The sequence below is a fragment of the Orcinus orca genome, chromosome 11 (assembly GCF_937001465.1).
Source record: "Orcinus orca chromosome 11, mOrcOrc1.1, whole genome shotgun sequence".
NCBI classification, from domain to species: Eukaryota; Metazoa; Chordata; class Mammalia; order Artiodactyla; family Delphinidae; genus Orcinus; species Orcinus orca.
The window spans coordinates 65,757,509-65,784,466 of NC_064569.1; the positions used below are offsets into that span (position 1 = coordinate 65,757,509).

At 33.5% G+C, this 26,958-nt stretch overlaps 1 protein-coding gene across 24 annotated transcripts in view; it reads right to left on the reverse strand.

Annotated features, from left to right (window-relative positions):
* Window positions 1-26,958, reverse strand: part of PPFIA2 (PTPRF interacting protein alpha 2) — a 475,585-nt gene that overhangs the window by 173,696 nt on the left and 274,931 nt on the right. For 22 of the 24 annotated variants that reach the window (XM_049694321.1, XM_049694307.1, XM_033407163.2 and 19 more), the window contains 3 exons: window positions 21,068-21,169; window positions 9,448-9,612; window positions 3,311-3,385 (listed from right to left, as the gene is read on the reverse strand). In XM_049694321.1, coding sequence (XP_049550278.1) covers window positions 3,311-3,385; window positions 9,448-9,612; window positions 21,068-21,169 — 342 coding nt within the window. The remainder of the gene's footprint in view (window positions 1-3,310; window positions 3,386-9,447; window positions 9,613-21,067; window positions 21,170-26,958) is intronic. The other 2 variants (XM_049694309.1, XM_049694311.1) reach the window with 1 other exon arrangement.

The window sequence follows — 26,958 nt, forward strand, 5'->3', positions numbered from 1 at the left end:
CAATACAGTATCATCCATTATCCCTAAAACAGGCAATTTTAGGTTTCCTTAATCATACTGTTTGCTCAGCTTGAAATGTTTCTCCACAGTTTTGAAGCCAAATCATTGTTTTCCTTCAAGGGTGAAGCCTTCTTTGATACTTTGGTTTAGAATGAATACCTTTCTCTCTGCTCTTTTGCACTTTGTTTGGGTCTCTATTTTATGTTAATTTAGTTCTGTACTAAATTACATCTTACTTATATGTTTATATGTTTGTCTCCATCACTGGAGTGCAAATTATATAAACATTTGCATAATGCTTTATTAATTATTTTATTTTTTTCTATTTCCTCCTGTCAGGAACTCACAGAATTTTCTGCACATAGTAGTTGCTCGATAATTATATTTTGAAATAACAACTTAATTTAATAATATGATCAGTGTATTGCTGTTTATTGAGCATGCCTCAGGTTGTTCAAGCTATCTATTAAGGGGATAGCCAAGGAATAATGTGAAAACACCAGGTAGAATGAACTCTATACAATGCAATCTGACAAATATATATTGATCACAAGGTTTATATCACTGTACTGAGTGAAATAAGCACAAATGAGCAAGACATAGCCCTCTTTCTCAGGGAACTAGGCTTAGACAGGTATATAATTAACTCTAATACTTGTTGAACAGTCATAATAAATGCTGAAGCAATGAGATTAAGCAATTTAAACTAAGAAGCAATGACTGTTGGCAAGAAATCATAAAAGATTTCATTGAAAAGGTGATGTCTGAACTTGAGTTTAAATGGGAAAGTATGATTTCAGTGGGTGAATTGGGGTTGTGGAGACATTCCAAGAGAGACATTAGCATAAGTAAGATTTAGAGTCAGGAAGAATGTTGGCTGCTTTCAAAAACAGTGAATACTATAACTTAACAAGAACTTAGAATGACTCAGAGTAGTAGGGGTAATAGGAATTAAGGGTGATTTTTAGGTTAGGACCAGTGAAGAGGTGCTCAATAGTATATTACAGGTCTAGTAGTAGATACCATTATATTTTAACATATATAAATATGTAAATTATATTATTATGTTAGTAGTATATTAATATGGCATATGTTACATTATATTACATGTCTGAAAATATTATGAAAAATAATCAATATGATTGGAGCTTTGCTTAGCTGTTTTAACCCTGAAGAATTATATAGCAGAAAACATACTGTAACATCCCAGTTGAGAATAATGAAGATCTGAACTACAGTAGTTTTAATGTATATAGAAAAAGCTGAGAGTAAATGGATGTAGGGTAGACTGTGGACATAGTTAAATGCATGGATTGGAATCACCTGAATACATAGAGCTAAGATAAATTCAAAGATAACCACATTTTCAAGTAGGAGAGAACAGTGGTACATTAAGAGAAATAACCTCTCTGGGCTCACTTGTAAAACAGTAGTAGTACCTAACTTCCAGTATCATTTTGCTGATATATGTGCACTTAGACTAGAGCCAAGAGATTTAAAGCACTCGGTAAATATTAGCTATCGTTATTATTAATTTATCAATAGAATAATCTAATATGGAAAATGGCATCTGACTCTAAAATATCTTTATTATTTCATTTCTTTATAAGTATAATGAAAATTTATTAAAAAAATCAAACACTACAGAAATATATAGTACATATTTGCAAATACCAAAGACAACTAATAATAACAGTTTGGTATTTATACCCAAAATTTATTTTTCCTAGTCCTATAATAATGTGTTATTATTACTTGTAATTGTGCAAAATTGGGAGCATTCTCTGCAGCTTCTTCCTTTGTGTATAGTAGAACATTTTGGATCTTTTCAGAACAGAACATATAGTTATCTCATATTCTTTTTAAGAAGACTGATTATTTCACTGCATTAATGTACCATAGAGAACCTAAGGGGACACAAGGAAAAATTAAGTGGAGATCCAGGCCCATTAGCACATATGGTGCCTTTGTGTAAACTAGAAAAATTGGTCCCTATAAGTGGTTACAGTCCCTTTAGTGCATGTCTTCATTATCAAACCCTAAGCTGGTTTTTAATCCTTGATTAACCCCTGCTGAACACGTGTGTCAGAGAACAATTTATACAAACATTAGCAAAGCAAAGTCCTGTGGAGATGCCAAACCAATGTTTACAATCTTTTGTGGAGCTCAGAAAAGAGCATGGACTTTGAGCTATAGATTTGGTTTCTTTTTCACCAGAGTCATCATTGAAACCTTGGATGGATGAGAAATGGATGAAGTCTTCATGGGAGAGATTATATAAAGAAAAGTGTTAAAGGGTGATAACTCCAAAACCATCTGTGAGAATGGGAAATTCATTGCTGAAGTTTAAATTGTTGAACCTAGGACAAACAAAAGCCTATAGAAGCTCATTTAATTGGCCTAGCTTATTTTAAAAAACTAGGGAGTTTGTAACAACAAGATTTTTAGCATGGTTGAAAATGTTTATTTGTTTATGTGTGAAATGTAAATGTAAATATTACTTTGTTAAGAATCTCTTGGTAAGACTTATAATTAATGACACTGGCCTCCCACTTCCTTAATTATTTAAAAGTAGGAAGTTATTACTAAATAGTTTTAGTAACAATAATACCCCCATTTGCATTCCTGGAATAAACTCCTGAAAAAGGTAGCCTTGTAAATTATCTGAGAGAGGGAGAGAGAGACAGAGGCAGAGAGACAGAGAGAGAGAGATGGGGCTATTTTAGTGCCCTATATACATTTAATTTGAGATCTATTTATCTATCACCTATTCACCTATCTATATCTTATCTAATGACCCAAGTTCATTTGTAGACAAATAACCAAAGAAGTAAAATATTCTAAGGAAAAAACAACTCTTTAAATCCCATGGATGATTATAAAATACTTTCTTAGAGTTATGAATGAGAGCAAAAGAGTGGATTCAATGATGCTACTAAACATGGGAACGATGCTTCATTTGTAACATTTTCTAAATTTAACAGATATTTGACATGTTTTCCAGTTTTGGAGCTGTGTTTTACTTCTCAAAAGGCCCGGCGTTCTGACTGCAGTCTTTCTAAATCCCCACCTAACTAGCTCTCATATCACTAGCTCATGATAATTCTCCTTTCATCTCTTAGTGACAGATCTGAATCACCAGAAATCAGAAAGCATGACTCTGGCAACTAGTTTTAACAGGTCTTGTTCAGTGGCATATACCAAATGTAATTTATTTTTTGTGACAGTTTTAATAAAAGTGACGTGAAACACAAGGGATATAAGGTTAGCGATATTGCACCTCAAAAGAGGAGAAAGTTTGGTATGTTACCTCCTGATTAGCAGCAGCTAGTTCTTCTTCCAGTGCAGAGACTCTTTCTAAAGAAACCCTCAGTCGCTCCCTTACCTAGAAGAAAAACCAAAATATGTGCAGTAATGTACATCCCATACATATTAAACTGTGCTGAATCCATTAACATTATCAGAGACAGTCACATTTGAAAAAGTATTGAAGTATATATAGCCTTAAGTGCTCAGGAATACTATGACTACATTGTCACCTCATAGTATGACTGTATTAAGGGATTTTTCTTGTAAGCAAGTCCTTCTAGTGTTTCGTGACAGAGTTTACAATGGGGTTGAAGATCAACCCCTCTTGTTCTGAATTGATTCATAGTAAGTGGAGGCAAAGTTCAAAAGTTTATTATGAATTCATCTGAAAAACAGTCAATGATTAAGTATAAGATATAGGCAAAAAACTTTCTACTTCTTTAAAATAATAACTATGTTTTCCTTTGACATTTAGTACAAAATAATTTGTCTAAAAGCAAAGGATTCTTAGAAGCTGAAAAATGTTGTCCATTGCTCATGAAATTAATTTTGTATTAGTTTGAGGTCTACATTGTTATTGAGGGATTGGAAAGTATATATCTACTCTGGAATTCCTAAATACTTTTCAGATACCAAAGGTTAAACCATTATATTTTATAGAACCAAAGACTGCACATTTAGTTTGAAAGTAATGATTTCCAAATGTTTCATACACAAATGAAACTCAGAGAAGTGTTTCTTTGATCCTTGCTTTCTTAGAACTTCTAAAATTGTTTTAGTTATTATATGTTCAGATCTATAGATATGCTCCATATTAAATTTGTCAAAAGTAGAAAAGTTCAGAGAAAGAAATTTGGTTAAACTAAAATAAATGACTACAGCAATTTAATTTTCCTTAAAAAAAAAAAAACAAAGTTTATAGCTTCAATTCAATATGGAATTCATGGTGAGTTTTAGATTATTTATGAATTAACATTGATTTACCATGGGAATATAACAGTGTGCATTTTAATTATAGAAATAAATTATTTAAATGAACATTCATTTTAGTAATTTATTAATGGTATATTTTAATTAATGGTCTTTTTCTTTTTTTAGCAAGATTTAACTGGGAATATAAGTTAAATACACAAAATATCTAAAAACCTAGATACATAGTAATTTTAAAGTTGAAGTTACAAAATTATTTTCTAGTTAGCAAACAAACAAAAAACAAGTGATAGACTATGAATCTAGAATCTAATTAGAAATTTTTAAAAATCTCAATTATTTTAGTAATGTATAATGATAACTGAAATATATTCAGGTGACTGGGTGTACTTAACTCCTGAAATACATCTTGAATAAGAAAGAATTAATGCCTGACTGGAATTTTAATATTAATTTTACTTAGGTTCAAATTCTCTGAAAATTAGTAATACATATATAAATGGACATTTCATATCAAAGATAATCACAGAGGATCCTTCATGATATTTAAATATGCCAGATGGGCTGCCAGGTACCAGTGCTGTTAGACAAATATCCAATTGTTCATAAAAATGCATAAAACTAATGCTGATTCATAACTGAACAAGAGCTTCTTAGAAGGAAATCTTTAATGATTTGACTTGGGGAATACTTTTTTCATGAGTGCTTGGATAGATGCAAACAAAGCAAACATCCCAAAGGCATGAAAATGAGGATTGCTGATATGTGGAATGCAGATATCAACAAATATCTTAGTAGATGTCCTTGTTATTTAATAGGGATGATTGTAAAGTTTTATGTCCACTTCCTAAAATAGCAGGTATAAAATATGGGTATTCTGATAAAAATCTAAGAATCCTAGTTGATGAGAACAGCAATATGAAACAGTCTAAATATAAATTAATCTCAACATATGCAACATAATCAGATCACATTTAGACTGCAATAAAGAGGTTAAGGCACTATATTTAAAGACATACTGAGGCATTGGGATGTTCCTAAAAGAGTCATGCAAGCCACATAAGGAGCAGCTGAAACCAGTCTATACTGCGGGTTAAATGTCTTCCTTTCTTTGTTAAACTGAAAATCACAGAAATTGTTCCAAACTGTTTCAAATTTACCACAAGTTAAGCATGTATATTCTTATTATATTGAGCCTTCGAGCAGTAAAAATTATCAAGCTTTTCAAACAATATGAAAAATCACCCCTCAATACATTTACAACAGCATTTGCAACTTGAAATTATATTATATACAAAGTAATGAACCTAAAACTCTCTTCACAAGAAAATAAAAACAATTGCTGAATATATTTTGAATTCATGTTACAAATGTAAAAATTGATGTTACAAATATTAATACATTTATGATATGAATGCTTTATTCACATTTATATGAGAATGAAGTATTCTCTCTGTATTTATTTCTTGGGTAAGACTCAAATGAATGAAAAATATTTGCTTCCTCTTGCACTAATCTCCGCTAAACTTGGTAAAGGAAAAAGAAAGGGAGGATCCAAAGGAGTAACCTTTCTAGAGTATAAAGGAATCTAACGTTTGTCTCGTCTATATAACTGGAACTCCACTGGTAATAAGAAAAAATAGTATTTCTGACAAGGCTTGCAGCTTTTTGCACTGCTCTGAACACAGCACCAGCAGAATGCCATAATATCCTTATTTTTCTTGTTGAATTTGGTGTTCTTTTGAAGTTATCTAGACAAGAAAAAACTATAGTTTTAATTTTTTCCTAAATATAAGTATACAGTTGATGGCCTTGGCTATATACTTTACTTTTTCTAGTTTTTTGCTATTTAATTACATTCAATTAATCTATTGTCCACATAGTCTTTAAGATATATTGATTGCTTATTTATAGAGCTATAGTATAACCTCCTAAATATATTTATGTACATCTAGAATTTTTGATTTCTAGTTTCATCTGTTACACTTATTTTCTTCATAGTGGTATGAAAAAATAAAGAGAAAAAAATTTTCCCCAAAAAAAGATGTTTCAAGAGAAATGTTATCCCTGAGGATTAAAATAAGTCCCTAAGAATGAAGAGTATGTTGCAGGATAAAGAAGGACTTGGGTGGAAAAGCATACATTTCAAATTTAAATTAAGGTATGGCAGGGGTTTATTTTGGAATTATCAATCCTGCAACAGAAAGCATCGTGAGGGAATCTTAGACCAGACATTTAAATCCAGTTTGGGCACTGTGATATTAGATCACAGGAATATATGTGGAGTGTATGTAACATGTGTTTTGGTTACATTTCCCATGCATACCCAGTATATCTTTTTAAAAAATACTCAGTGATATCTGAGTGATTGAAAAACACATGTATACTTCTCATTTCCTCCAGCCCACAGAATTGGTAAACATGTTGGAGACTTATGTCAAAATCACTGCTGGTCTTAGATAATTGTGTAAATTCTACCCTACAACTCAGTGGATATGTAAATAAGGACATCAATAATGAAGACTGCCAGTCATTGTAACTGTCCACAGCTATGCTCAATCTTTTGTATTTTATTTATCTCTTCCTGTGTTTTAAACCTTCTGTGGTAAAGTTGGTAGTTTCTTGCGCTCGATATGATTAATTGCATCTTCTTCTGATATTCCACATATGTTTTAACATAATATCCATAGCACTTAAAATAGAATATTGTAATTACTTGTTCATATGTCTGTCTCCTTACCTCTCCTGATCTACACAAGAAGCTGTGAGCTATTCTTAGGGGAATTGTTTATGAAGGTGCTTAGGCACATATTAACCCCTTAAGAACTAAATGAATGTTAATTTAAATAAGCATGTGAATCAACTGTGATAACAATATCTTCACTTAGTTTGAAATTTTTGTCAAATGCTGAAATTTATCATTAACAATAACATTCATTAACATTTACTGAGCATTTGCCATATGCTAAGTACTGGCTAGGAGCTTTGCATGTCAGACAATGCTATTAGGTAGGTATTATTATTCTCTTCATTCAAAAGAAGAGAAAACAGACTAAGAGAAATTAAGGTACTTGTCCAAGTCTGTCTAACTCCAAAGCCCAAGATCATAATATTTTTCCTTCAGGCTGTTAGGTATTACTTAGTCGATAATCAGTTCTGTTGCCCCGAACTCACCAATGTCCAGGGCACATTTGGTGAGTTACTAAACCCTATTACAATTCCTAGGGTCACAGTATGAAATACTTCATTTAGTCATGCTAAGTTCACTGAACATCTATATACTAAATTACTTTTAGATCCTAAATTGTACTACAACCATTTTCTTCTTAAATGTACTCACACCCATTAGGTTATTTGTCCTAAATGCTGTTTATTGCCTTCTATTCATTTTTTCATAAAAGCATCCCTCACCTAAGTGATGTGGGAGCACATCTAGGGAACATCTCAAATCACTCATTCTCAAGTCCCTCATTCAAGTCACTCAAAACTGTTAAGTTTTCTCTGAACAGGCCATGTTCTTTTCAAAGCTCTGGGTTAGTTCACATATTGATCATATTGCTTACAGTATGTTTACTTGTCTGCTTAAAAAACCCTTACACAGTCTAATACCCAGACCAAATTTCACCCCCTCTGTGAAGACATTCTTGACTTTCTCATCACTTCTTCAGGAAAAATTAGTCACAACTTTTCCTGTGACTCCATATCACATCGTATATATCTCTTCTTACCACTCCCTCTTATTGACATGTGAACTCCAGAACTATGAACTCATTTGTAAAGAAAATGTCTTATTTATCTTTGTGTGCTAAATATATGCCAAGGAGTCTGACACATAATAGATATTCTATAAATGTAAAGTCTTGCAAATTCTTAATAATGCAGTTTTGTAATAAGAAATGAAATATAATATGAAAGGAAACATTAAATATATTAAATTTATTATTTGACATTTGATATTAGTTGATATTATATTCATCAGGGATTTTTATATAATATCCATTTCTGTTTTACTCAAAATTATTCATAAACTAGTTGCCTCTCATACTAAAATTAAAAATAAGATACACTTTCTTCTTAATAATCTAGAAGACAGAATTATAGATATGCTATGCACACACTCCACATAAATCCCCTGCTCTAAGAACATCTGAAATACTGATGATAAAAATATATATGTATATAAATATTAAATAGAGCAAAAAGTGTCTGTATGCTCAAAACCTATATATAACTGAGTAATAATCCTTAGTTTGGATTTTAATGCTCAGAACTTGTCAGATACTTTACAATGAAGTGCCCCAATTCCCACTGTACAAAATCCTAAAGCCTCATTAATTTAAAAAAATTCATTCTTTGAAATTTTACAGAATTGAAATGATGTCATAAGCCTTACTAATATCCAAAGAATATTATTATCATATTGGCTTATTAATGTCCATAGAGCTTATTTGAGTAACAGCTAAGAGAAACTTACAGTTACTTTAAAAAAGACCTAAAGCAAATTTTTCTAATACCTTATGCTGTTACCCGCAGAAACTCTTAAAAATGTGTGTTCAGAACTAAGATATTAGAAACCCCCAAAATAAAATTGTATGCTTCTAATATGAATCTCTAAAGGTTAAAGTATTTCCAGTTTACACTTCAAGATATGTTTTATTGTCAGTTAATAGTCTCCTATGTTGGCATCTATAGCCACGCACTTCAGAGGGGGTAGGGAGGATAGAGACTGTGGGGTGGGGAGAGAATGAGAGAGAGAGAGGGAGAAACAGAAAGGTTAAATGACAATATTAAATTTCAAATGGCCATCTGGACTAGGACTCTCATGTGCCGTAATAGAAGTCTTGATAAACCATAGATTCAGACGTATTAAAAAAAGAAAATGGTTATGAATAATATAATGAATGATGAATAATAAATAATGAATGAATAATGAATAATACCAATATACATGTAATAGTCAGGGTGCGTTTTTTTTTTTCAGTGATTTTTCCTGTAGTTCAGACGTGTTCCTCTGAACTGACTGACTTCAGCAGCCAGTAAGAGTCATGGATGAAGACAAGGAGCTTGATGCTGATGACAAAAGCACAGTTAAGCCTGAAATCTTTTGTCAATACTATACCTTTTTTTCCAGTAGTTTTTTAAAAATAATTCAGCTTTATTGAAGTATAATTGACATAAAATTGTAACAATCCTTTCACAATACTATACCTTTTCATCCAAGGCCTTGTGGTGCTCAAATAAAGATTTCAGCGCCTTGAGAACCTCAACTTCGCTGGACACTCCCGAGGGGGACTGGGCTTGTCGCTTCACCACCGTCATTCTTAGTGACCTTTCATGTCGTGACACAAGGCACTCCAAATGCTCCAGTAACAGCTATTGGGTTTAACAGAAAATGCAATTATCTTATGGATACAAGTCACTAATACATACAGATGATTTCCATTTTAGATTTCAGATTTATATAGTATCTAATGATAACCTCAGATTATACTACAGATAGCATCAATGAAGCACAAATCTGAGTTCATAAACCAGGGTTCATAAAGTATATTAAAAGTAAATTGCATTTCTATCAAGTAACAATTTACTGAATTTAAAATATAATGTGAATTATATGCATTCTTTTAGAAGATTTAATAATTTCAGTTTAAATTGAGGAGAACTAGAACACACCATAATATGTTCCAATAGGATAATGACTGAAGAACATTGAACAAAGCATGATGATTTTGTTAGAGAATAGAACTGAAAGTCAAAATTAATTTCACTTATATCTGATCATTTAAATTTTTTAAATTGAAGGAAATGAGTATAATCACCATGTTGCTTTAAATGTGATTATAGTTATAATCATAGGTTGTTATAGCAATTATAGTGGTAACACTAATGATTTTATTCACAATTAAATTCTTAGATTACATAATAGAAAAATATATGCAGCCAACTGGAATATAGTAACTGAGACCAGCAATAGTCATTTTGAGAAAAGAGGTTAAGGACATAATTTTTAAACTGTCTACTCTGGAACCTACATTCACCAGTCAGTGTCTGGTGCCATGATAGAGACTAGGGGAAAGTCCAGTGAACAATGTTTCATTCTGGTTCCAGACTCTATGCTCTAACTCTTCCCAGATAAATTTTGCTTTTAAATGTTCTGTGAATTGGAGTTTCACCTTCATTTTATTTTATAAGTCAGTTCTGCAACTAAAAGCAAAGATATATGAAAAGAAAATAAAAAACTGTTATCAGTTATTAAAATTTTACTAGTGAAGAATAATATATGACTAGTAAGGAGGAGAGATTTTCAGAAGGCTAGTGAAAAGCATAGGCTAACAAATGATGTCTAGGCAAAATAAGCAGGAGTTACTGAAACAATAAAGTAAAAAGCAGATATAAGATACTGAGGTGGAAAGAAGTAAAGAAAAACTATTTTCTTTCAAGATTTTTCCTAAAGCTTATACTGTAAAGAAAATTTTTGTTTTTAACAATGCTACTGTTAATTTCAGTGTCACATATTAGTATCACATTTCTTAGTTCTTTATGGGTTAATTTTGCTATATTCACTGTCACTAATTATGGTTCAATGTGTCAGAAAATTTTGCCTGTTATTAACAGAAAAAACCCCACACATATCTGAGATCCTAAAGGTATATAGATCAGTCGGCCAGAGTCATATGTAAGCATCAAAATAATATTAAAAGTTCTTCAATATGAAGATGATACAATTAATATTTTCCAAGAGCTTTTCTTTTATTTACCAATCTCTGATTATATTCATGGTATTCTACTCTCTTGATTTCTATAGATACATGTGTGCATTGGTTAAATCCAAGCTGTTTCACATAGGTTATAGAGATTTGCCTATTTCTCCAACTTTATCTGCTGTTAGTCTTTCTCTGGCAAACTCTGCTCTAACCATGCCAGCCTACCTTCAGTTCCTCAGTCTTCCAAGCCTTTGCACGTGCTGTACCCTCTGCCTGAAATACTGTCCTTTGGCTCCTTAGTTGGTCAGCTCTTTCTCACCTTTAAGTCTCAGTTTAAATATCACCCTCTCAATAAAGCATTTGCCCACTACTCTAGGTAAAGCATTTGTAGGTTTCTCTCTTCCAAGTCTTCATAACTCTCTATTTCATTCTCTTGCTTCATTTCTTCATATAATGTGTGTAATTTCTTAAAAATAGTTTTACTAAATTTCATTCTATTTCCTCATTGAAATATAAGTTCCATGAGGATAGGCACCATGTCTGTCTTGATCTTTTCTGTATTTGAGTATTGGCTCAGTTCCTGGCATTTATGCATATGTAAAAATATTTATTGAATGAATAGAAAAAAATGATAAATTAGGTAAATTTCCCAGTGTACATTCTGGCCTATATCAAAGCTAAATCTGCAGCCATGGTTAATTGGCATTATTTCCTAAAAGCTTAAGCTAATTAACACAGTTTATATATATATATGTATGTATGTTTTAGGTAGATGATATACTTACAAAGAAACAAGACATAATACAAGAAAACTGGTTTCTCTGTAAATTAGAGATGTCTTCATCTATACAGTAATTTAATAACTATTTGAGCTTCTAATATTGCATGGGAGTAGGTAGGATACAAAATTGTATAAGATATAATCTGTACCCTCTAGGCAAGAAACACAATATGAGTATTATATTGAAGCTATAAAGAACATCTGTTATTGGAGATTATCTAAATCTTTCAATCACACTCTTTACATTTGGCAAATTTCTCACAATGTTAATCCCACCTTCTCAACATAGAGTGCAAAAAACTACAATTCTCAGTGTTTGGTGCCACAGAGGTTCTATTAATTACACACATGCAAGAAATGAGTGGTATAAATAAGTTATAAGCCATATAAATAAGTTGGTGAAGGTATCTAGTTTGCTCAATGGGAGGTGGAATCATGATTTTGCACAGAAAAGGAGACAAAATCTGTTTACCAGCTTTGCAGTGAAGTTCTAAATTTTTTTCCTGAAAGGTTAGGCTACAGATTGTTTTGGGTAAGAATTTCTTAATTACTGTTAAAAATCACTGTCGTCTACTTAAACTAGCTAGAGAGTGAATTCTGTTATATGCAAATAAGAATGCTATGACAGTACATCAGGTCATACTGACTGCTACCTTTCATTGTAACAGTCATCTGCCATACCCTGGTCATTGTTCCTTGAATGTCTTAGCAACTAGATTATTGTCATTTTTCCAGTGTTACCCCGGTTGTAATTCTTGGTGATTTTTATAACTCATTTAAATATATGAGTGATAACTCATTTAAATATATGAGTGATAACTCATTTAAATATATGGGTGATAACTCATTTAAATATATGAGTTATAACTCATTTAAATATATGAGTTATAACTCATTTAAATATATGAGTTAAATATGCTGATTTCTCCAGCATATTGGTATCTAAATTTCTAGACTTTGTGTACTCCAATGGTCTCAATTTCCCCCCTATTTCAGTAACTCACAATTATGGTTTCATGAGAGATTCTACTGTTATCAATAAATGCGACTAATTTCAGTTTTTATTATACAACTCACAAATCATTAGTTTAGTTCAGTTATTTAAATGCTCAAACTCTAAAAATACTTGCACCTCCAATCTCTTTATCGTAGGAATTTATTACTACTTCTCACCATACTCTTGCCTTCACTTTCTCTTACCCATCTTAAAATTTATAGTTCAGTCTTTAAAATCAATCTTTTCCATGTTCCTACAACTTCCAGAATCTAACCACTTGCCACTGCACCCACTTGCCACCTGGGCCCAATACCCATTATCTCCCACAAATTATTATAGTAGCTTCTTAACTGGTCCTCCTGCTTTCATCCTTCCATCAGGTTATTCTCAAAACACTATTTAAGTTAAAATGGAAGCCAGGTCATTCATACCTCTGCTCAAATCCTCACGGTCTTCTCATCTGGCTCAAGTAAAAGCCAAAGTCCTTAAAAGTACCAAAGGGATCTCAATTCTCTGAACTCATCTCCTATTCTTCTTGCTCACTCCAGTCTAGCTGATTTGGTTTCCTTGTAGCGTTGTTTTGTTTTGTTGTTTTAACATTATCAGACATCCATGCTATTACATCAGGGCCTTTGTGCTTGCTGTTTTTTTCGGCCTAAAACACTCTCTTTCAGACATATGCATGCCCATCTCATTCCACTGTCTCTCTCGTGGTTTTCGTCAAATCTCACCTTTCAACAAGGCTTTCCCTAGTCACCCTCTGTACGAAATATCTCCTTTCCAGTTTGTTTTTCCCCCTTGGCATTTGTCTATATCTAATTCAATATTTACTTTATACACTTATCTTGTTTAAGTCTGTCTCCCAAAACATAATGTAAGGCCCATGAGGAAATGAAGTGTTTTTATTTACTTTTTTCCTATTTTGTCCATTGCTGTATCTCTCAGTGCCTAGAAGATTGGCATAGTAGATGCTTATAAATTTTTGGTTGAATGAATAAATGAACCCTGATTAAAACAGTAGTTTTAATCAGTTCAGTTTAGAGATTTCTGCTATAAGTAACAACTCTTCAGACAAATGGGAATATGGGATATCTGACCCAGACAGATTTGACAAAGTAATAAGTAGATTAACGTCAAAAAAGGGGCATTGTCTCCCGTGGTTCATGGATAGCTGCTTAAGTGACCACCTGAGTTATCCTGAAATGGGCTGTCTCTGACAGTAAGGCTTTGATGGACTGAGTCATATGTACAAAAGACCATTTTGAAGGGCAGGAAGAGTATAAGGACAATGAGGTGAGCTGGGTGCTTTGAGTTGCACTGAAGAGTTTAAAGAAAGAAAATGACAAGCATAAGGTTTTAAATTTTAGGTCAAGGCTCAGAGAACTCAACAGTTGCTATGGCTGCTCATAACAGCCCTTATTGAGGTCCCAAGACATAACGGAAAAAAGATAAAGAGCCTGATCTAGGAGAGGTCATTGAACTACAATGTATGATGAATCCAGAGCCTTGCCAGGTGTCTTATTTGGAAATGTTGGCACTACTATGAAAATAAAAAGGTACCACCAAGAATTAGAGAAAGGAAATTTAGAAAGTTTCAGATGAATTTGATTTACTTTATCCACCAAATTCCAATGGGTCGCCCTGCTTCACTGATAAGTGTCATCTTATTTGTCTTGACAACCATGTATGACTCAATCATTAAGTAGGTGCCTGGCAAAACATAGCCTATGTTCCCCCCTCTTGAATCTGGTTGGGCCTGTGACTCTTTTGATCAACCTGTGTTGTATGGTGACGGTGACAATTTGTGACTTTTGAGTCTAGGTCCTAAGAGGCAATGCAGTTTCCATCTAGTTCACTGGAGTACTTGTTCTTAGGTCCCAGAGCCACCACACAAAAACTCACTACTCTGAGACCACTGTGCCACAGAGGTCATATGGAGGTTCTCAGATATAAAGTCCCAGTTAAATCTGTCTGTCCTTCAGTCACTCCAGCCCAGGTGCTAGACACAAGAGCAAATGAGTTATCTCACAAGTAGATCTTTCAGCCTCCAGATATTTGAGTGACCACCTGAAAATCATATGCTAAAGCTGGTCCCTACTATCTTGTGAGAGAGGATAATTTTCAGAAATCTTGTGAGCTGGTAGTTAAGCACAGTTATTGTTGAAGCTTAAATTATGTAAGCTTATGATTTAATAAAATGTTTTTAAAAGATAGTGAATGCTCAAAATATATCACTTCCTAATTATCTTACTATATTATACTATTACTCATGCCTATAGGGTTGTTTACTTCAATGGTATTTGATAGCAGAAAATACTATATAATGGTTCACTACTGTGCATCTTTTCCCAACTCTGCATTTAGTGACATGTTGGAAGTTTGAAAACAGCCACCGTGGGAGTATTAACACCACAGAAATTAACAAACAGTATATATCAGTGCTTTTTGCTTTTTCTGATAAAAATAAATCATCTACCAGTCACTAGCCATCAAGTCATCCCAGCTGAGAGCCCAAACCTTATGGAGCAGAGAAGGGCTGTCACCACTGTGTCCTTTCTGAATCCCTGACCCATAGAACTGTGTGTATAGTAAAATATTGTTTGTGCCATTAAATTTGGGGGTAGTTTATCATAAAGCAATAGATAATCAGAAAATCTTCCCTAAAGGGACCTGTGACCATGTAGCATGGTAACAGCTAAGGAAAATAGAATACAAAACTGTTTTGGCTATTAGCTCTAAACTAGGACTATATCTTTGGTACCCACTGGTATAAACGCGTTCAATAATCTGGTAGACAAAATGATTCATCCTCTGGGTATTGACTTATTTCTTTGGCCACCACAGCATTTGCTCAATGGGCATAAAATAGTGACCATGGTTTCTGGGATAGAAGTTATTCATTGAGACAAAATGGGCCTCTCATCATTAAGGTTGATAGGGTTACCACACCAGCTGAATAGCCAATTTACTTGCTGTAGCCATCAACCTTGAAGTCCTCACATGGTGCAATATACCTAGAAACAAACTACTCATCTTGAATCAAGCAGATTACATCAAACCCCTTCCATCAGGGAGGCAGCTGTCTTTTGCTACTATAATAAAAACTTTTTCTGGATATGGATTTGCCTTATCTAATGGCTCTGCCTCTACCAGCAAGACCATCTTATTAGATTTTTGCTTAAAATCCTGTTATCATACACAATATTACTTCTGCCCCAAAAAACTCATCTTACAGTGAAAGGGCTAATGCAATTGACTGATGCTCCCAGCCCTGTTTTCACCATGCTATCACATCGTTCAGAAGCAGATGATCCTAAAGAAAGGTTAAGTGACCCAAGGAAGACTCTATTTTAATTTAAATTGAGAGGTAACACATTGATAGGTTGGGATGCTATCATCCTGGAATTAGTATACACTCAGAATTAGTGATGGAAGTAAGGTTCAGTTTCTCTCAGTTTCAGACCCAATATATATGGGTATAGACCCAGGTCCAGGAATCAAGGTTTAGAATTGGAATTTATATTTGCCAATAGGACTTTGTAACCAGTTGGAGAAAATAGGATCTTTCTATTTTTATTGTATCATACACATAGTATATATTATTTTCCCATTTTCTTGTTATATTTTTACCCTTTTACTCTATTTTATATTGGTTATGTTGATTCTGATGAACATTTAAAGTAGTCCATAGGTTACAGAATATTAAGATAAGATTGTGATTTAATGAGAGTAAGACTGTACACACTGAAGAACCCCATGAAGCTGGATGAAGCTGGATGCAGTTAACTAGAGGTTATGAACCTTCTTTTTTGATAAAGGGTGATTTTATTTTTGTTTAAGAAGTCTATTTGTATTGTTGGGTAGATACATATCAGTATTGCTGCTATTTAGAATTTTAATATGAAAAAAGGTATGATAAAATCTGGGTGGTAGTGCAGACTGCCATTTCGGGTTGCCCCAAATCTTTTGAATATACCCTCCATGTTTGCTAGGTCTCCACGTTCTGAATGCCATCTTCCCCCAGTAGGATTCAAGGAACACTTCTCAGGCATGTTTACCACCAGGTGGCAGACATGTGACTTAAGAGCCGGCCAGCCAGAGCTCCCAGCACAGGACAGATTCTGCGGGGATCCAGATGAGGAAACATTCTGGGCAGGGGGCATCGATTTTGCTGGCACAGGTATTAGCAGACGCTGCATGTTTCTGGGACTTGGGGTGTAAAATAAACTTACAAAGCTAAGAAACATGGTCCTAGAAATTGTGCCTGGAAGTTCAGTTTAGAGATTTCTTATATGCTTTAATTAATGCCTTCTTGATTAAAATAGCAAACTGTGTTGTTTTGTGCAATTAGGAACTCTCATCCATATAACAATAAAACCAATTGTGTTTTTATTCATATAAAACAGACTCCTTAAGGGCTTAAAAATTTATTCTGAATACTCCTCGATGCCTAGGAAAATATTCTATATAATATATGCTTAGTACTTGTTGAATTGAACTAATAATGAATGTACATTATGTATATTGGAGAATGTGGCCAAAAATGTCCTAATCTAGCATGTTTCTATAGCTTTAAACTTCAAGTGAAAATAAAAATAAAAAGGAACTTACCTAAGATGGCACTAACAGTCTACTACTTTGTACACCTTCGCTGGGAGCCAAACTTTAACCGAATGTTTCATAAATCTTGCAGAAGGCACTCTCTTTGGTACACTCAAAGGACAGCAGGGACCATGTGAGTGGCCATTCACCTATGTTGGAATTCACTTTAAATGACCACAGCCTATATATGTATACACACAAACATATAATATTGTATATGCATATACACATACTGCCTCACTGGGAATTTTTAAGCTAAATTTCTAAAACTATAAATCTTTCCAATAGATATGAGTTCAACATAACCTTGTGTGCAATTATTTTCAAACACATACGGCTTTCAAGTAGAAATGCATTCTGCCCTGTAAATTAATTTGGCCTCTGTAATATGGTCACATAACACAATACTAACATCTGAAAATGAAAACCTTCAAACTGATTGCTTTCATGGTCAGTCCACTCAGCATCCTTTACTCTCAAGTATGCTTTAGATAATCTATGTGTCTTCTTATGTATGTGTTTGAGTCCCACATTGAAATAGCTGTTGGGAGGGTATATGTCCTATCTTATTCACTCTTGTATCAGTCATATCTTGTTGTAGCACTTTCATAAATATATATACATGAATCCATACACGCACGCACATATCTTCACCTGCTTTCAACTACTAGGGTCTTCCTTTCTCAACTGGATTGTATGTTCTACTCATAGAGGAAATAAGTTTGGAGGGAATCTGTTAACTTGTAAACAGGTTTGTCAAGAATGGGAAGCTTTTCTTTATTAATGGCAGGTGTCTGATTGTATTTGAACATTTATTTAACATAATTATTTTGGATCAAAACAAAAAGGCATAGTAAGGAATGTTTCAAATTCAGTCTTTCATTTGAAATAAAGATAACTGTCTTTTTTTTAGTTTATAACCTATGAGATGAAATTACAGTGTAATGATTCATAACTGACATTAAGACTAGCTCTTGAAACCCTAACTTCTCTTTCAAAGTCATACAATAGTTGCATTCTGAAACACTGTTAATAATATAAACCATCCTTTGAGATCTTCAGGCACAAAAACAGTTGAAACAACAAAACAACAATGAAACAACAACAAAACTTGTCTACTCTGATATTAAGAAATAATTATATTAATATTTCTAGTTTTCCTTTACTTTTTAATTAATTCAGGTAATTCTGCCAAAACATAAGTTTTAGTAGTCAATTTGAGGATGTTGAAATAATGGCAGGAATGCTGTTTTCTGTAAGTATAACTTGCCTAGGTATGGTCAGAGAAGTTTTAGGAATAATAAAATTTGTTTCATCATTTTTTCTACATTTTTGGTAGTATGGAAACATTAAACAATAAAGCTTGGTTGAATGTTTCTGTAAATACCCACTACAATTTATGAAGTTTTTATTTTTGTATAATCATGAATAACATTAGGATGATTTTATTTGGATGTTCTCAATTTAATAGGGCATTATGGAGGAAGAAAGAAGGTGGCCTGATTTTCAGCCCTGGGTATTTTTGGGGTGGTGGGGGAGGGTGAGAGGTGGTTATGTAACTTAAGAAGTTATTATATAATCAATATTTTGCACAAGGAAGGTTTCATAAATCTATTTTCCTTGACATAATGAACAACAAAAATCCTCCACATCATTGCTTTAGGAAAGGTGGAAAAATGTTTTCCAGCTTGATTCATGTTTTCAAAGTAGTTATGGTTCACGTTTAAAAATCAATGGCTTCATTTTCTATTACCCTATTGGAACTTAATATTTGTACTTCTCTCACTTTGATTCCTGAATGGGTATTTCAAGTACAGCTTGCCTTGCTTTCTTTGTTACCCCAAATTCCTTTGCAGATGCAGTAACGACAGGTAGTTCCAAGCTTCATGGGGTGTAATGTGATGAAAGCTGTGAGGATGCTGTTGCCAAACCTCCCAGTCTCTGGAATTAGTCACAATCAAGAAGGCATAACGCACTCCATACTACAGTGGTCTACTCTTAGGCAATGTTTCCCCTAAACTGTAGTAAATCTTTGAGTTTCTTCCTCATGGCTAAGGGCACAGGCTCTGGAGTTAGTTTGTCTTAGCTTTCAAATCCCTTCCCTGCTATTTACTAACTGTGTGATTTCTGGTAAGCGATCTGCCCTTTTCTGAGCTCAGTTGCCTCATCTATAAAAAGGGGATAATTGTATTTCCCTCATAGGGCTGTAGAAAGGGTTAAAGAGCTGTATAAAGGAGAAATACATACATGGCTAATAAAAGAGTTTCTTGTGCATTTTAAATAAGATTAGTTGGAAGTCTACTGGGAAGTTTGCATTTCCCTCCATTTTTAGCTTCCTGTTCCTGCTTTTACATTTGGCTATATTGAGTTACACTTGGGAATGTTGCCTAAAGCATTAAAATAGAAAATAGTGAAATAGGGCAGAATAAATCTCATGGCAGAAATACATTTTAAATTTGTATGGAAAAAGTATAATTTAAAAATCAAGGGTGGGAAAAATATATAGAGGGAGAAAGAAACAGAAAAAAATAATCTGACACCTGATAACACGATCTAAATTGCTCTTGTTATGTCCTATAAGAGGCAGTCCATGTGACTGGCTCATCAAAGTCTCAATGAAAACCAATTCCTTACGTACATACCCTGTGAATTCTCTTTACCATAAAGTAAGACCCTGAAAAATAAGAAACTGAGTTTGATCATATAACTATTATGCATGCAATGGTATCTCTCATTCCATGGTCACAAGCTCATTCCAGGGGCACAAGCTGACTGTTTGTGGAGCTGTCATTTTTATATTACTCTCTAAGACCAAGCATGCAATGAATATACAGTTAACTGTAACTTACCTTCTCAGCATGAATCTGCCATAGCTCTAACACTTAAAATATTTTCACCTACTTCACATTGAGATTGAACTATAATTACACCAAAGTGGTTTTTCTCTACATTCTTTTACTAGAGAAACTTCTCTTATTTATGGGTAATATGGCGATTTATATATTTTATGAAATTTAGTGAATTTTTCTTCTGAACTAGAAAATATAGCATCTTTGATGAAATTTTAAACTTTAATGTTACATGGCATGTTATGAGATTAAACAAATACATGGGTTTCCAAGCACAGAATACTGTAAATTCTATCAGGTTCATAAAATCACAATATCAGAACTGGAAGTCTCCTTAATGATCCTCTAAAACAGAAAAGGTATGCCTCTTTTAATTAGGAGAGTCCTGTTCCAGTGGTTTTATGTTTTTAACACCTTTTAAAAAATTGTTATTTTTCTGGGGTGAGGTGAGGATGAATGTTAGGTCATGCCCTCATAGCACCCCAAAGTCAAAACTCATGCTCCCCTCTCAAACCCATTGCCCTCCCCCATCACCCACCACCAGCTTCTGAAGTATCATTGCCCACCTATTCCAATGCAACAGTTTGAAACTCACTATTGAAATACAACTCTTCTTTTTAAAGTCGAATAAAGCAAAGACCAGAAGAAATACTAACTTTTTTTAAGGCAACATAATGATTTAGTAGCCGAGACTGTAATTTAGGTTTCCTGTCTTCCTGTTTTGACTTTTGTAGTACAGTAAATTCTTCTTTAATTTAAGTAACAGACCATGAGTTGGCGTCTGCTTAAAGTCTTGCTCAAGTTTTTAAAGGCTTATATTTCTATGAGTATACTAGAGATAAGGCACTGAGCTATACATGGAATTAATTCCAAGCAAAGGCAGTTTTATACTTACTCTTGTATTGTTTCTTTCAGCTTTAAGTTCAGAAATTTCTTCTTCCTTTTCTAGAAGTTGTTCTCTGCAGGCATTTAATTCTTTTGTCAGTGCAGCAAATTCCTGAAAGAGGAATAAAAAATTTTGAAGACATATTCCAGATTAAAAAAATGTATTCCAGCAGGAAGAAAAAAAAAATCAAAATATAAACTTTTGAGTGTAGAGAACAGAAAACATGGCCTAGATGACACATTGCTGTTATTTATATGTACATTGCTGTTATTAAATTAACTTGGTTCCAACTTTAAAAAAACGCTAGTACACGGTATTTAACAAATACATATTATAATACGCTGCTCAGATGAGTGTATAAAATATATTTCAAAATGTATCAGATACATCATATTGAATTTAACATTAGTATGATAGCATATTGATAATATAGAATAATTTAAATTTGGCTAATTTTGTGAACAACTCCAAAGATCTCATACTCTCGTTCCAGATAGCAATGTTTAGACTGAGCATACTACATCATAAGAAAAAACCAACAACCACCACCAACAATCAAAAAAAAAAAAAAATTCTTAAACTGTTTAGAGATTAAGAAGTTTACTTATTTAATAGGAGGAAGAAAGAGAATGCACTTGTATCTTACAAAATAATAAACGTATCTAAGACTTGATAACATTATCTAAGATTCTCTTATTAATTTATGCATTTAGACACAATAAAGTTTGCTTAAAAAGAAGGGTAAGACACTTAATTTAACTATTCCGTTACTCCAACTTACAAACAAATATTTTAAAATAATTTTGAAAAATAGTAAATAGTAATAGATCCATATTAACATTAAAGTCTTTACAGTGATTCTCAGTAATAAAATTGATGCTTGTCAAATGCATGTAAATATTTGGGAAAATTTGGCACCAGGCTGGGAAAGCACAGTCAGAAGATCAAAAAGAAAAGCAAAATGAGGAGACAGGTTTGGTTAACCTAATCTCCACAAAGGCAAATTTAGCAAAAAGTAAATGAATATGATGATTATGCAAAGCTGGCAAAGGTTTAGGGTTTATATTTTTGTTTGCTTCAAACCACTTATTGTGCTAAGTTTCTCTGAGTGGCTTCAAACCAAGTGGGTACTTCAAAGACCTCAGAGTAGACTTAGTGTAGAATCAAGATGAAAGAGTTCATTGTTACATTTGGCTGGCATTACAGATAAATGTTTTCTCCTCTGATTGGTGCCTGCTTAAATGTTGATATTCTCTGAGTATATTATTTAAGTGGAGAATGGAAATAAGCAACAAGTAGAAAACAATAAACACTTCCATAGAAAAATTTTCTTCATATAAATGGCATAGTTTTGATGGAGAAAAGAAGAAAGTAACAAAGATTCTGCGTTGTATATTATTAACATATATATTTAAAATTAATCCTATACTCATGAATATTATAAGGCAAAATATTAATCAAATCTGTACATTTAACATCATACCATTTTTAAACAAAACATGTATCTGGTTTATCTTTCTAGAGATTTAGCTTGCTATCTACAGAAAGAAAAAAAAGATCAGAAGGAAATATTTCAGAATATTAACATTACATATTTCCAGGTGGTAAAATTATCAGTGAATTTTGTTTTTAGCTTTCTGCTATGTATTTGTCATCAAAACTTTCTATAATAGAGAAAAATGCTTTTATGCTTAGTGAAAAAAGAAAATATAAATCTGTAAGTGCACTGAAACAATCATGTGTTCATAACCAACGACAGAAATTAGTCAAGATGTTATTGGTGACAGAGACTTTGCATTTTTAATTCACTATCATGGCACTGATTCTGAGCAAACTATTTAGTGACTCCATGTATTAAGATTAGTCTTACATTTATTAACTTTCTAGCAAATTTCAGGCACTATCTTCACATTCATTATTTCATCTTGCTCTCTAAATAAATAGTGAGGGAGTCTCATTCCCATTTTATGCCTGAGGAAACTGAATTATCAAGATATAAGTTGAAGTTCATGAAGCTCACAACCCATAGAGAGTGAATTATGCTGTGAACACAGTTCTCCAGACTGTGTGTCCAGTGCTTCTGCACTATACCATTTTGACCTAACTGTTTATCAGGTTTTTTTTTTTTTTTATACAGCAGGTTCTTATTAGTTATCAATTTCATACATATTAGTGTATATATGTCAATCCCAATCTCCCAAATCATCCCACCACCAAACCCCCTGCCCCCGCCAGCCACTTTCCCCTCTTGGTGTCCATACGTTTGTTCTCTACATCTGTGTCTCTATTTCTGCTTTGCAAACTGGTTCATCTGTACTATTTTTCTAGATTCCACACATATGCATTAATATACGATATTTGTTTTTCTCTTTCTGACTTACTTCACTCTGTATGACAGTCTCTAGGTCCATGCATGTCTCTACAAATAACCCAACTTTGTTCCTTTTTATGGCTGAGTAATATTCCATTGTATATATGTACCACATCTTCTTTATCCATTCGTCTGTCGATGGGAATTTAGGTTGCTTCCATGTCCTGGCTACTGTAAACAGTGCTGCAATGAACATTGGGGGTGCCTGTGTCTTTTTGAACTATGGTTTTCTCTGGGTATATGCCCAGTAGTGGGATTGCTGGGTCATATGGTAATTCTACTTTTAGTTTTTTAAGGAACCTCCATACTGTTTTCCATAGTGGCTGTATCAATTTACATTCCCACCAACAGTGCAAGAGGGTTCCCTTTACTCCATACCCTCTCCAGCATTTATTCTTTGTAGATTTTCTGATGATGCCCATTCTAGCTGGTGAGAGGTGATACCTCATTGTAGTTTTGATTTGCATTTCTCTAATAATCAGTGATGCTGAGCAGCTTTTCATGTGCTTCTTGGCCATCGGTATGTATTCTTTGGAGAAATGCTATTTAGGTCTTCTGCCCATTTTTGGATTGGGTTGTTTGTTTGTTAAATATTGAGCTGCATGAGCTGTTTATATATTTTGGAGATTAATCCTTTCTCCGTTGATTCATTTGCAAATAGTTTCTCCCATTCTGAAGGTTGTCTTTTTGTCTTGTTTATGGTTTCCTTTGCTGTGCAAAAGCTTTTAAGTTTCATTAGGTCCCATTTGTTTATTTTTGTTTTTATTTCCATTACTCTAGGAGGTGGATCAAAAAAGATCTTGCTGTGATTTATGTCAAAGAGTGCTCTGCCTATATTTTCCGCTAAGAGTTTTATAGTGTCCGGTCTTAGATTTAGGTCTCTAATCCATTTTGAGTTTATTTACGTGTATGGTGTCAGGGAGTGTTCTAATTTCATTCTTTTACATGTAGCTGTCCAGTTTTCCCAGCACCACTTATTGAAGAGACTGTCTTTTCTCCATTGTATATTCTTGCCTCCTTTCTCATAGATTAGTTGACCATAGGTGCGTGAGTTTATCTCTGGGCTTTCTATCCTGTTCCATTGATCTATATTTCTGTTTTTGTGCCAGTACCCTGTTGCCTTGATTACTGTAGCTTTGTAGTAGAGTCTGAAGTCAGGGAATGTGATTCCTCCAGCTCCGTTTTTTTCCCTCAAGACTGCTTTGGCTATTCAGGGGTCTTTTGTGTCTCCATACAAATTTTAAGCTTTCTTGTTCTAGTTCTGTAAAAAATGCCATTGGTAATTTGATAGGGATCGCATTGAATCTGTAGATGGATTTGGGTAGTATAGTCATTTTCACAATATTGATTCTTCCAATCCAAGAACATAGCATATCTCTCCATCTGTTGGTATCACCTTTAATTTCTTTCATCAGTGTCTTATAGCTTTCTGCATACAGGTCTTTTTTCTCCCTAGGTAGGTTTATTCCTAGGTATTTTATTCTTTTTCTTGCAATGGTAAATGGGAGTGTTTCCTTAATTTTTCTTTCAAATTTTTCATCATTAGTGTATAGGAATGCAAGAGATTTCTGTGCATTAATTTTGTATCCTGCAACTTTACCAAAATCATTGATTAGCTTTATTAGTTTCCTGGTGGCATCTTTAGGATTCTCTATGTATACTATTATGTAATCTGCAAACAGGGACAGTTTTACTTCTTCTTTTCCAATTTGTATCCCTTTTATTTCTTTTTCTTCTCTGATTGCCATGGCTAGGACTTCCAAAGCTATGTTAAATAATAGTGGTGAGAGTGGATATCCTTGTGTTGCTCCTGATCTTAGAGGAAATGCTTAGTTTTTCACCATTGAGAATGATGTTTGCTGTGGGTTTGTCGTATATGGCCTTTATTATGTTGAGGTAGGTTCCCTCTATGCCCACTTTCTGGAGAGTTTTTATCATAAATCGGTGTTGAATTTTGTCAAAAGGTTTTTCTGCATCTATTGAGATGATCATATGGTTTTTATCCTTCAATTTGTTAATATGGTGTATCACATTGATTGATTTGCATATATTGAAGAATCCTTGCAGCCCTGGGATAAATCCCACTTGACCATGGTGTATGAGCCTTTTAATGTGCTGTTGGATTCTGTTTGCTAGGATTTTGTTGAGGATATTTGCATCTATATTCATCGTTGATAATAGTCTGTAATTTTCTTTTTTTGTAGTATCTTTGTCTGGTTTGGGTATCAGGGTGATGGTGGCCTCATAGAATGAGTTTGGGAATGTTCCTACCTCTGTAACATTTTGGAAGAGTTTGAGAAGGATGGGTGTTAGCTCTTTTCTAAGTGTTTGATAGAATTCACCTGTGAAGCCATCTGGTCCTGGACTTTTCTTTGTTGGAAGATTTTTAATCAGTTTCAATTTCATTACTTGTGATTGGTCTGTGCATATTTTCTATTTCTTTCTGGTTCAGTCTTGGAAGGTTATACCTTTCTAAGAATTTGTCCATTTCTTCCAGGTTGTCCATTTTATTGGCATAGAGTTGCTTGTAGTAGTGTCTTAGAATGCTTTGTATTTCTGCAGTGTCTGTTGTAACTTCTCCTTTTTCATTTCTAATTGTATTGATTTGAGTCCTTTCCCTGTTTTTCTTGATGAGTCTGGCTAATGGTTTATCAATTTGGTTTATCTTCTCTTGAACCAGCTTTTAGATTTATTGATCTTTGCTAATGTTTTCTTTGTTTCTATTTCATTTATTTCTGCTCCGATCTTTATGATTTCTTTTGTTCTACTAACTTTGGGTTTTGTTTGTTCTTCTTTCTCTAGTTCCTTTAGGTGTAACATTAGATTGTTTATTTGAGATTTTTCTTGTTTATTGAGGTAGGCATGTATAGCTATAAACTTCCCTCTTAGAACTGCTTTTGCTGCATCCCATAGGCTTTGAATCATCATGTTTTCATTGTAATTTGTCTGTGGTATTTTTTGATTTCCTCTTTGATTTCTTCAGTGATCTCTCGGTTATTCAGTAACGTATTGTTTAGCCTCCTTGTGTTTGTGTTTTTTACGGGTTTTCCCTGTAATTCATTTCTAATCTCATAGTGTTGTGGTCAGAAAAGATGCTTGATATGATTTCAATTTTCTTAAATTTATTCAGGCTTGATTTGTGACCCAAGGTGTGATCTATCCTGGAGAATGTTCCGTGTGCACTTGAGAAGAAAGTTCAATCTGCTGTTTTTGGATGGAATGTCCTATAAATATCAATTAAATCAATCTGGTCTACTGTGTCATTTAAAGCTTGTGCTTCCTTATTAATGTTCCCTTTGGATGATCTGTCCATTGCTGTAAGTGAGGTGTTAAAGTCTCCCACTATTATTGTGTTACTGTCGATTTCCTCTTTTATAGCTGTTAGCAGTTGCCTTATGTATTGAGTGGCTGCTATGTTGGGTGCATATATTTTCATAATTGCTATATCTTCTTCTTGGATTGCTCCTTTGATCATTATGTAGTGTCCTTCCTTGTCTCTTGTAACACTCTTTATTTTAAAGTCTATTTA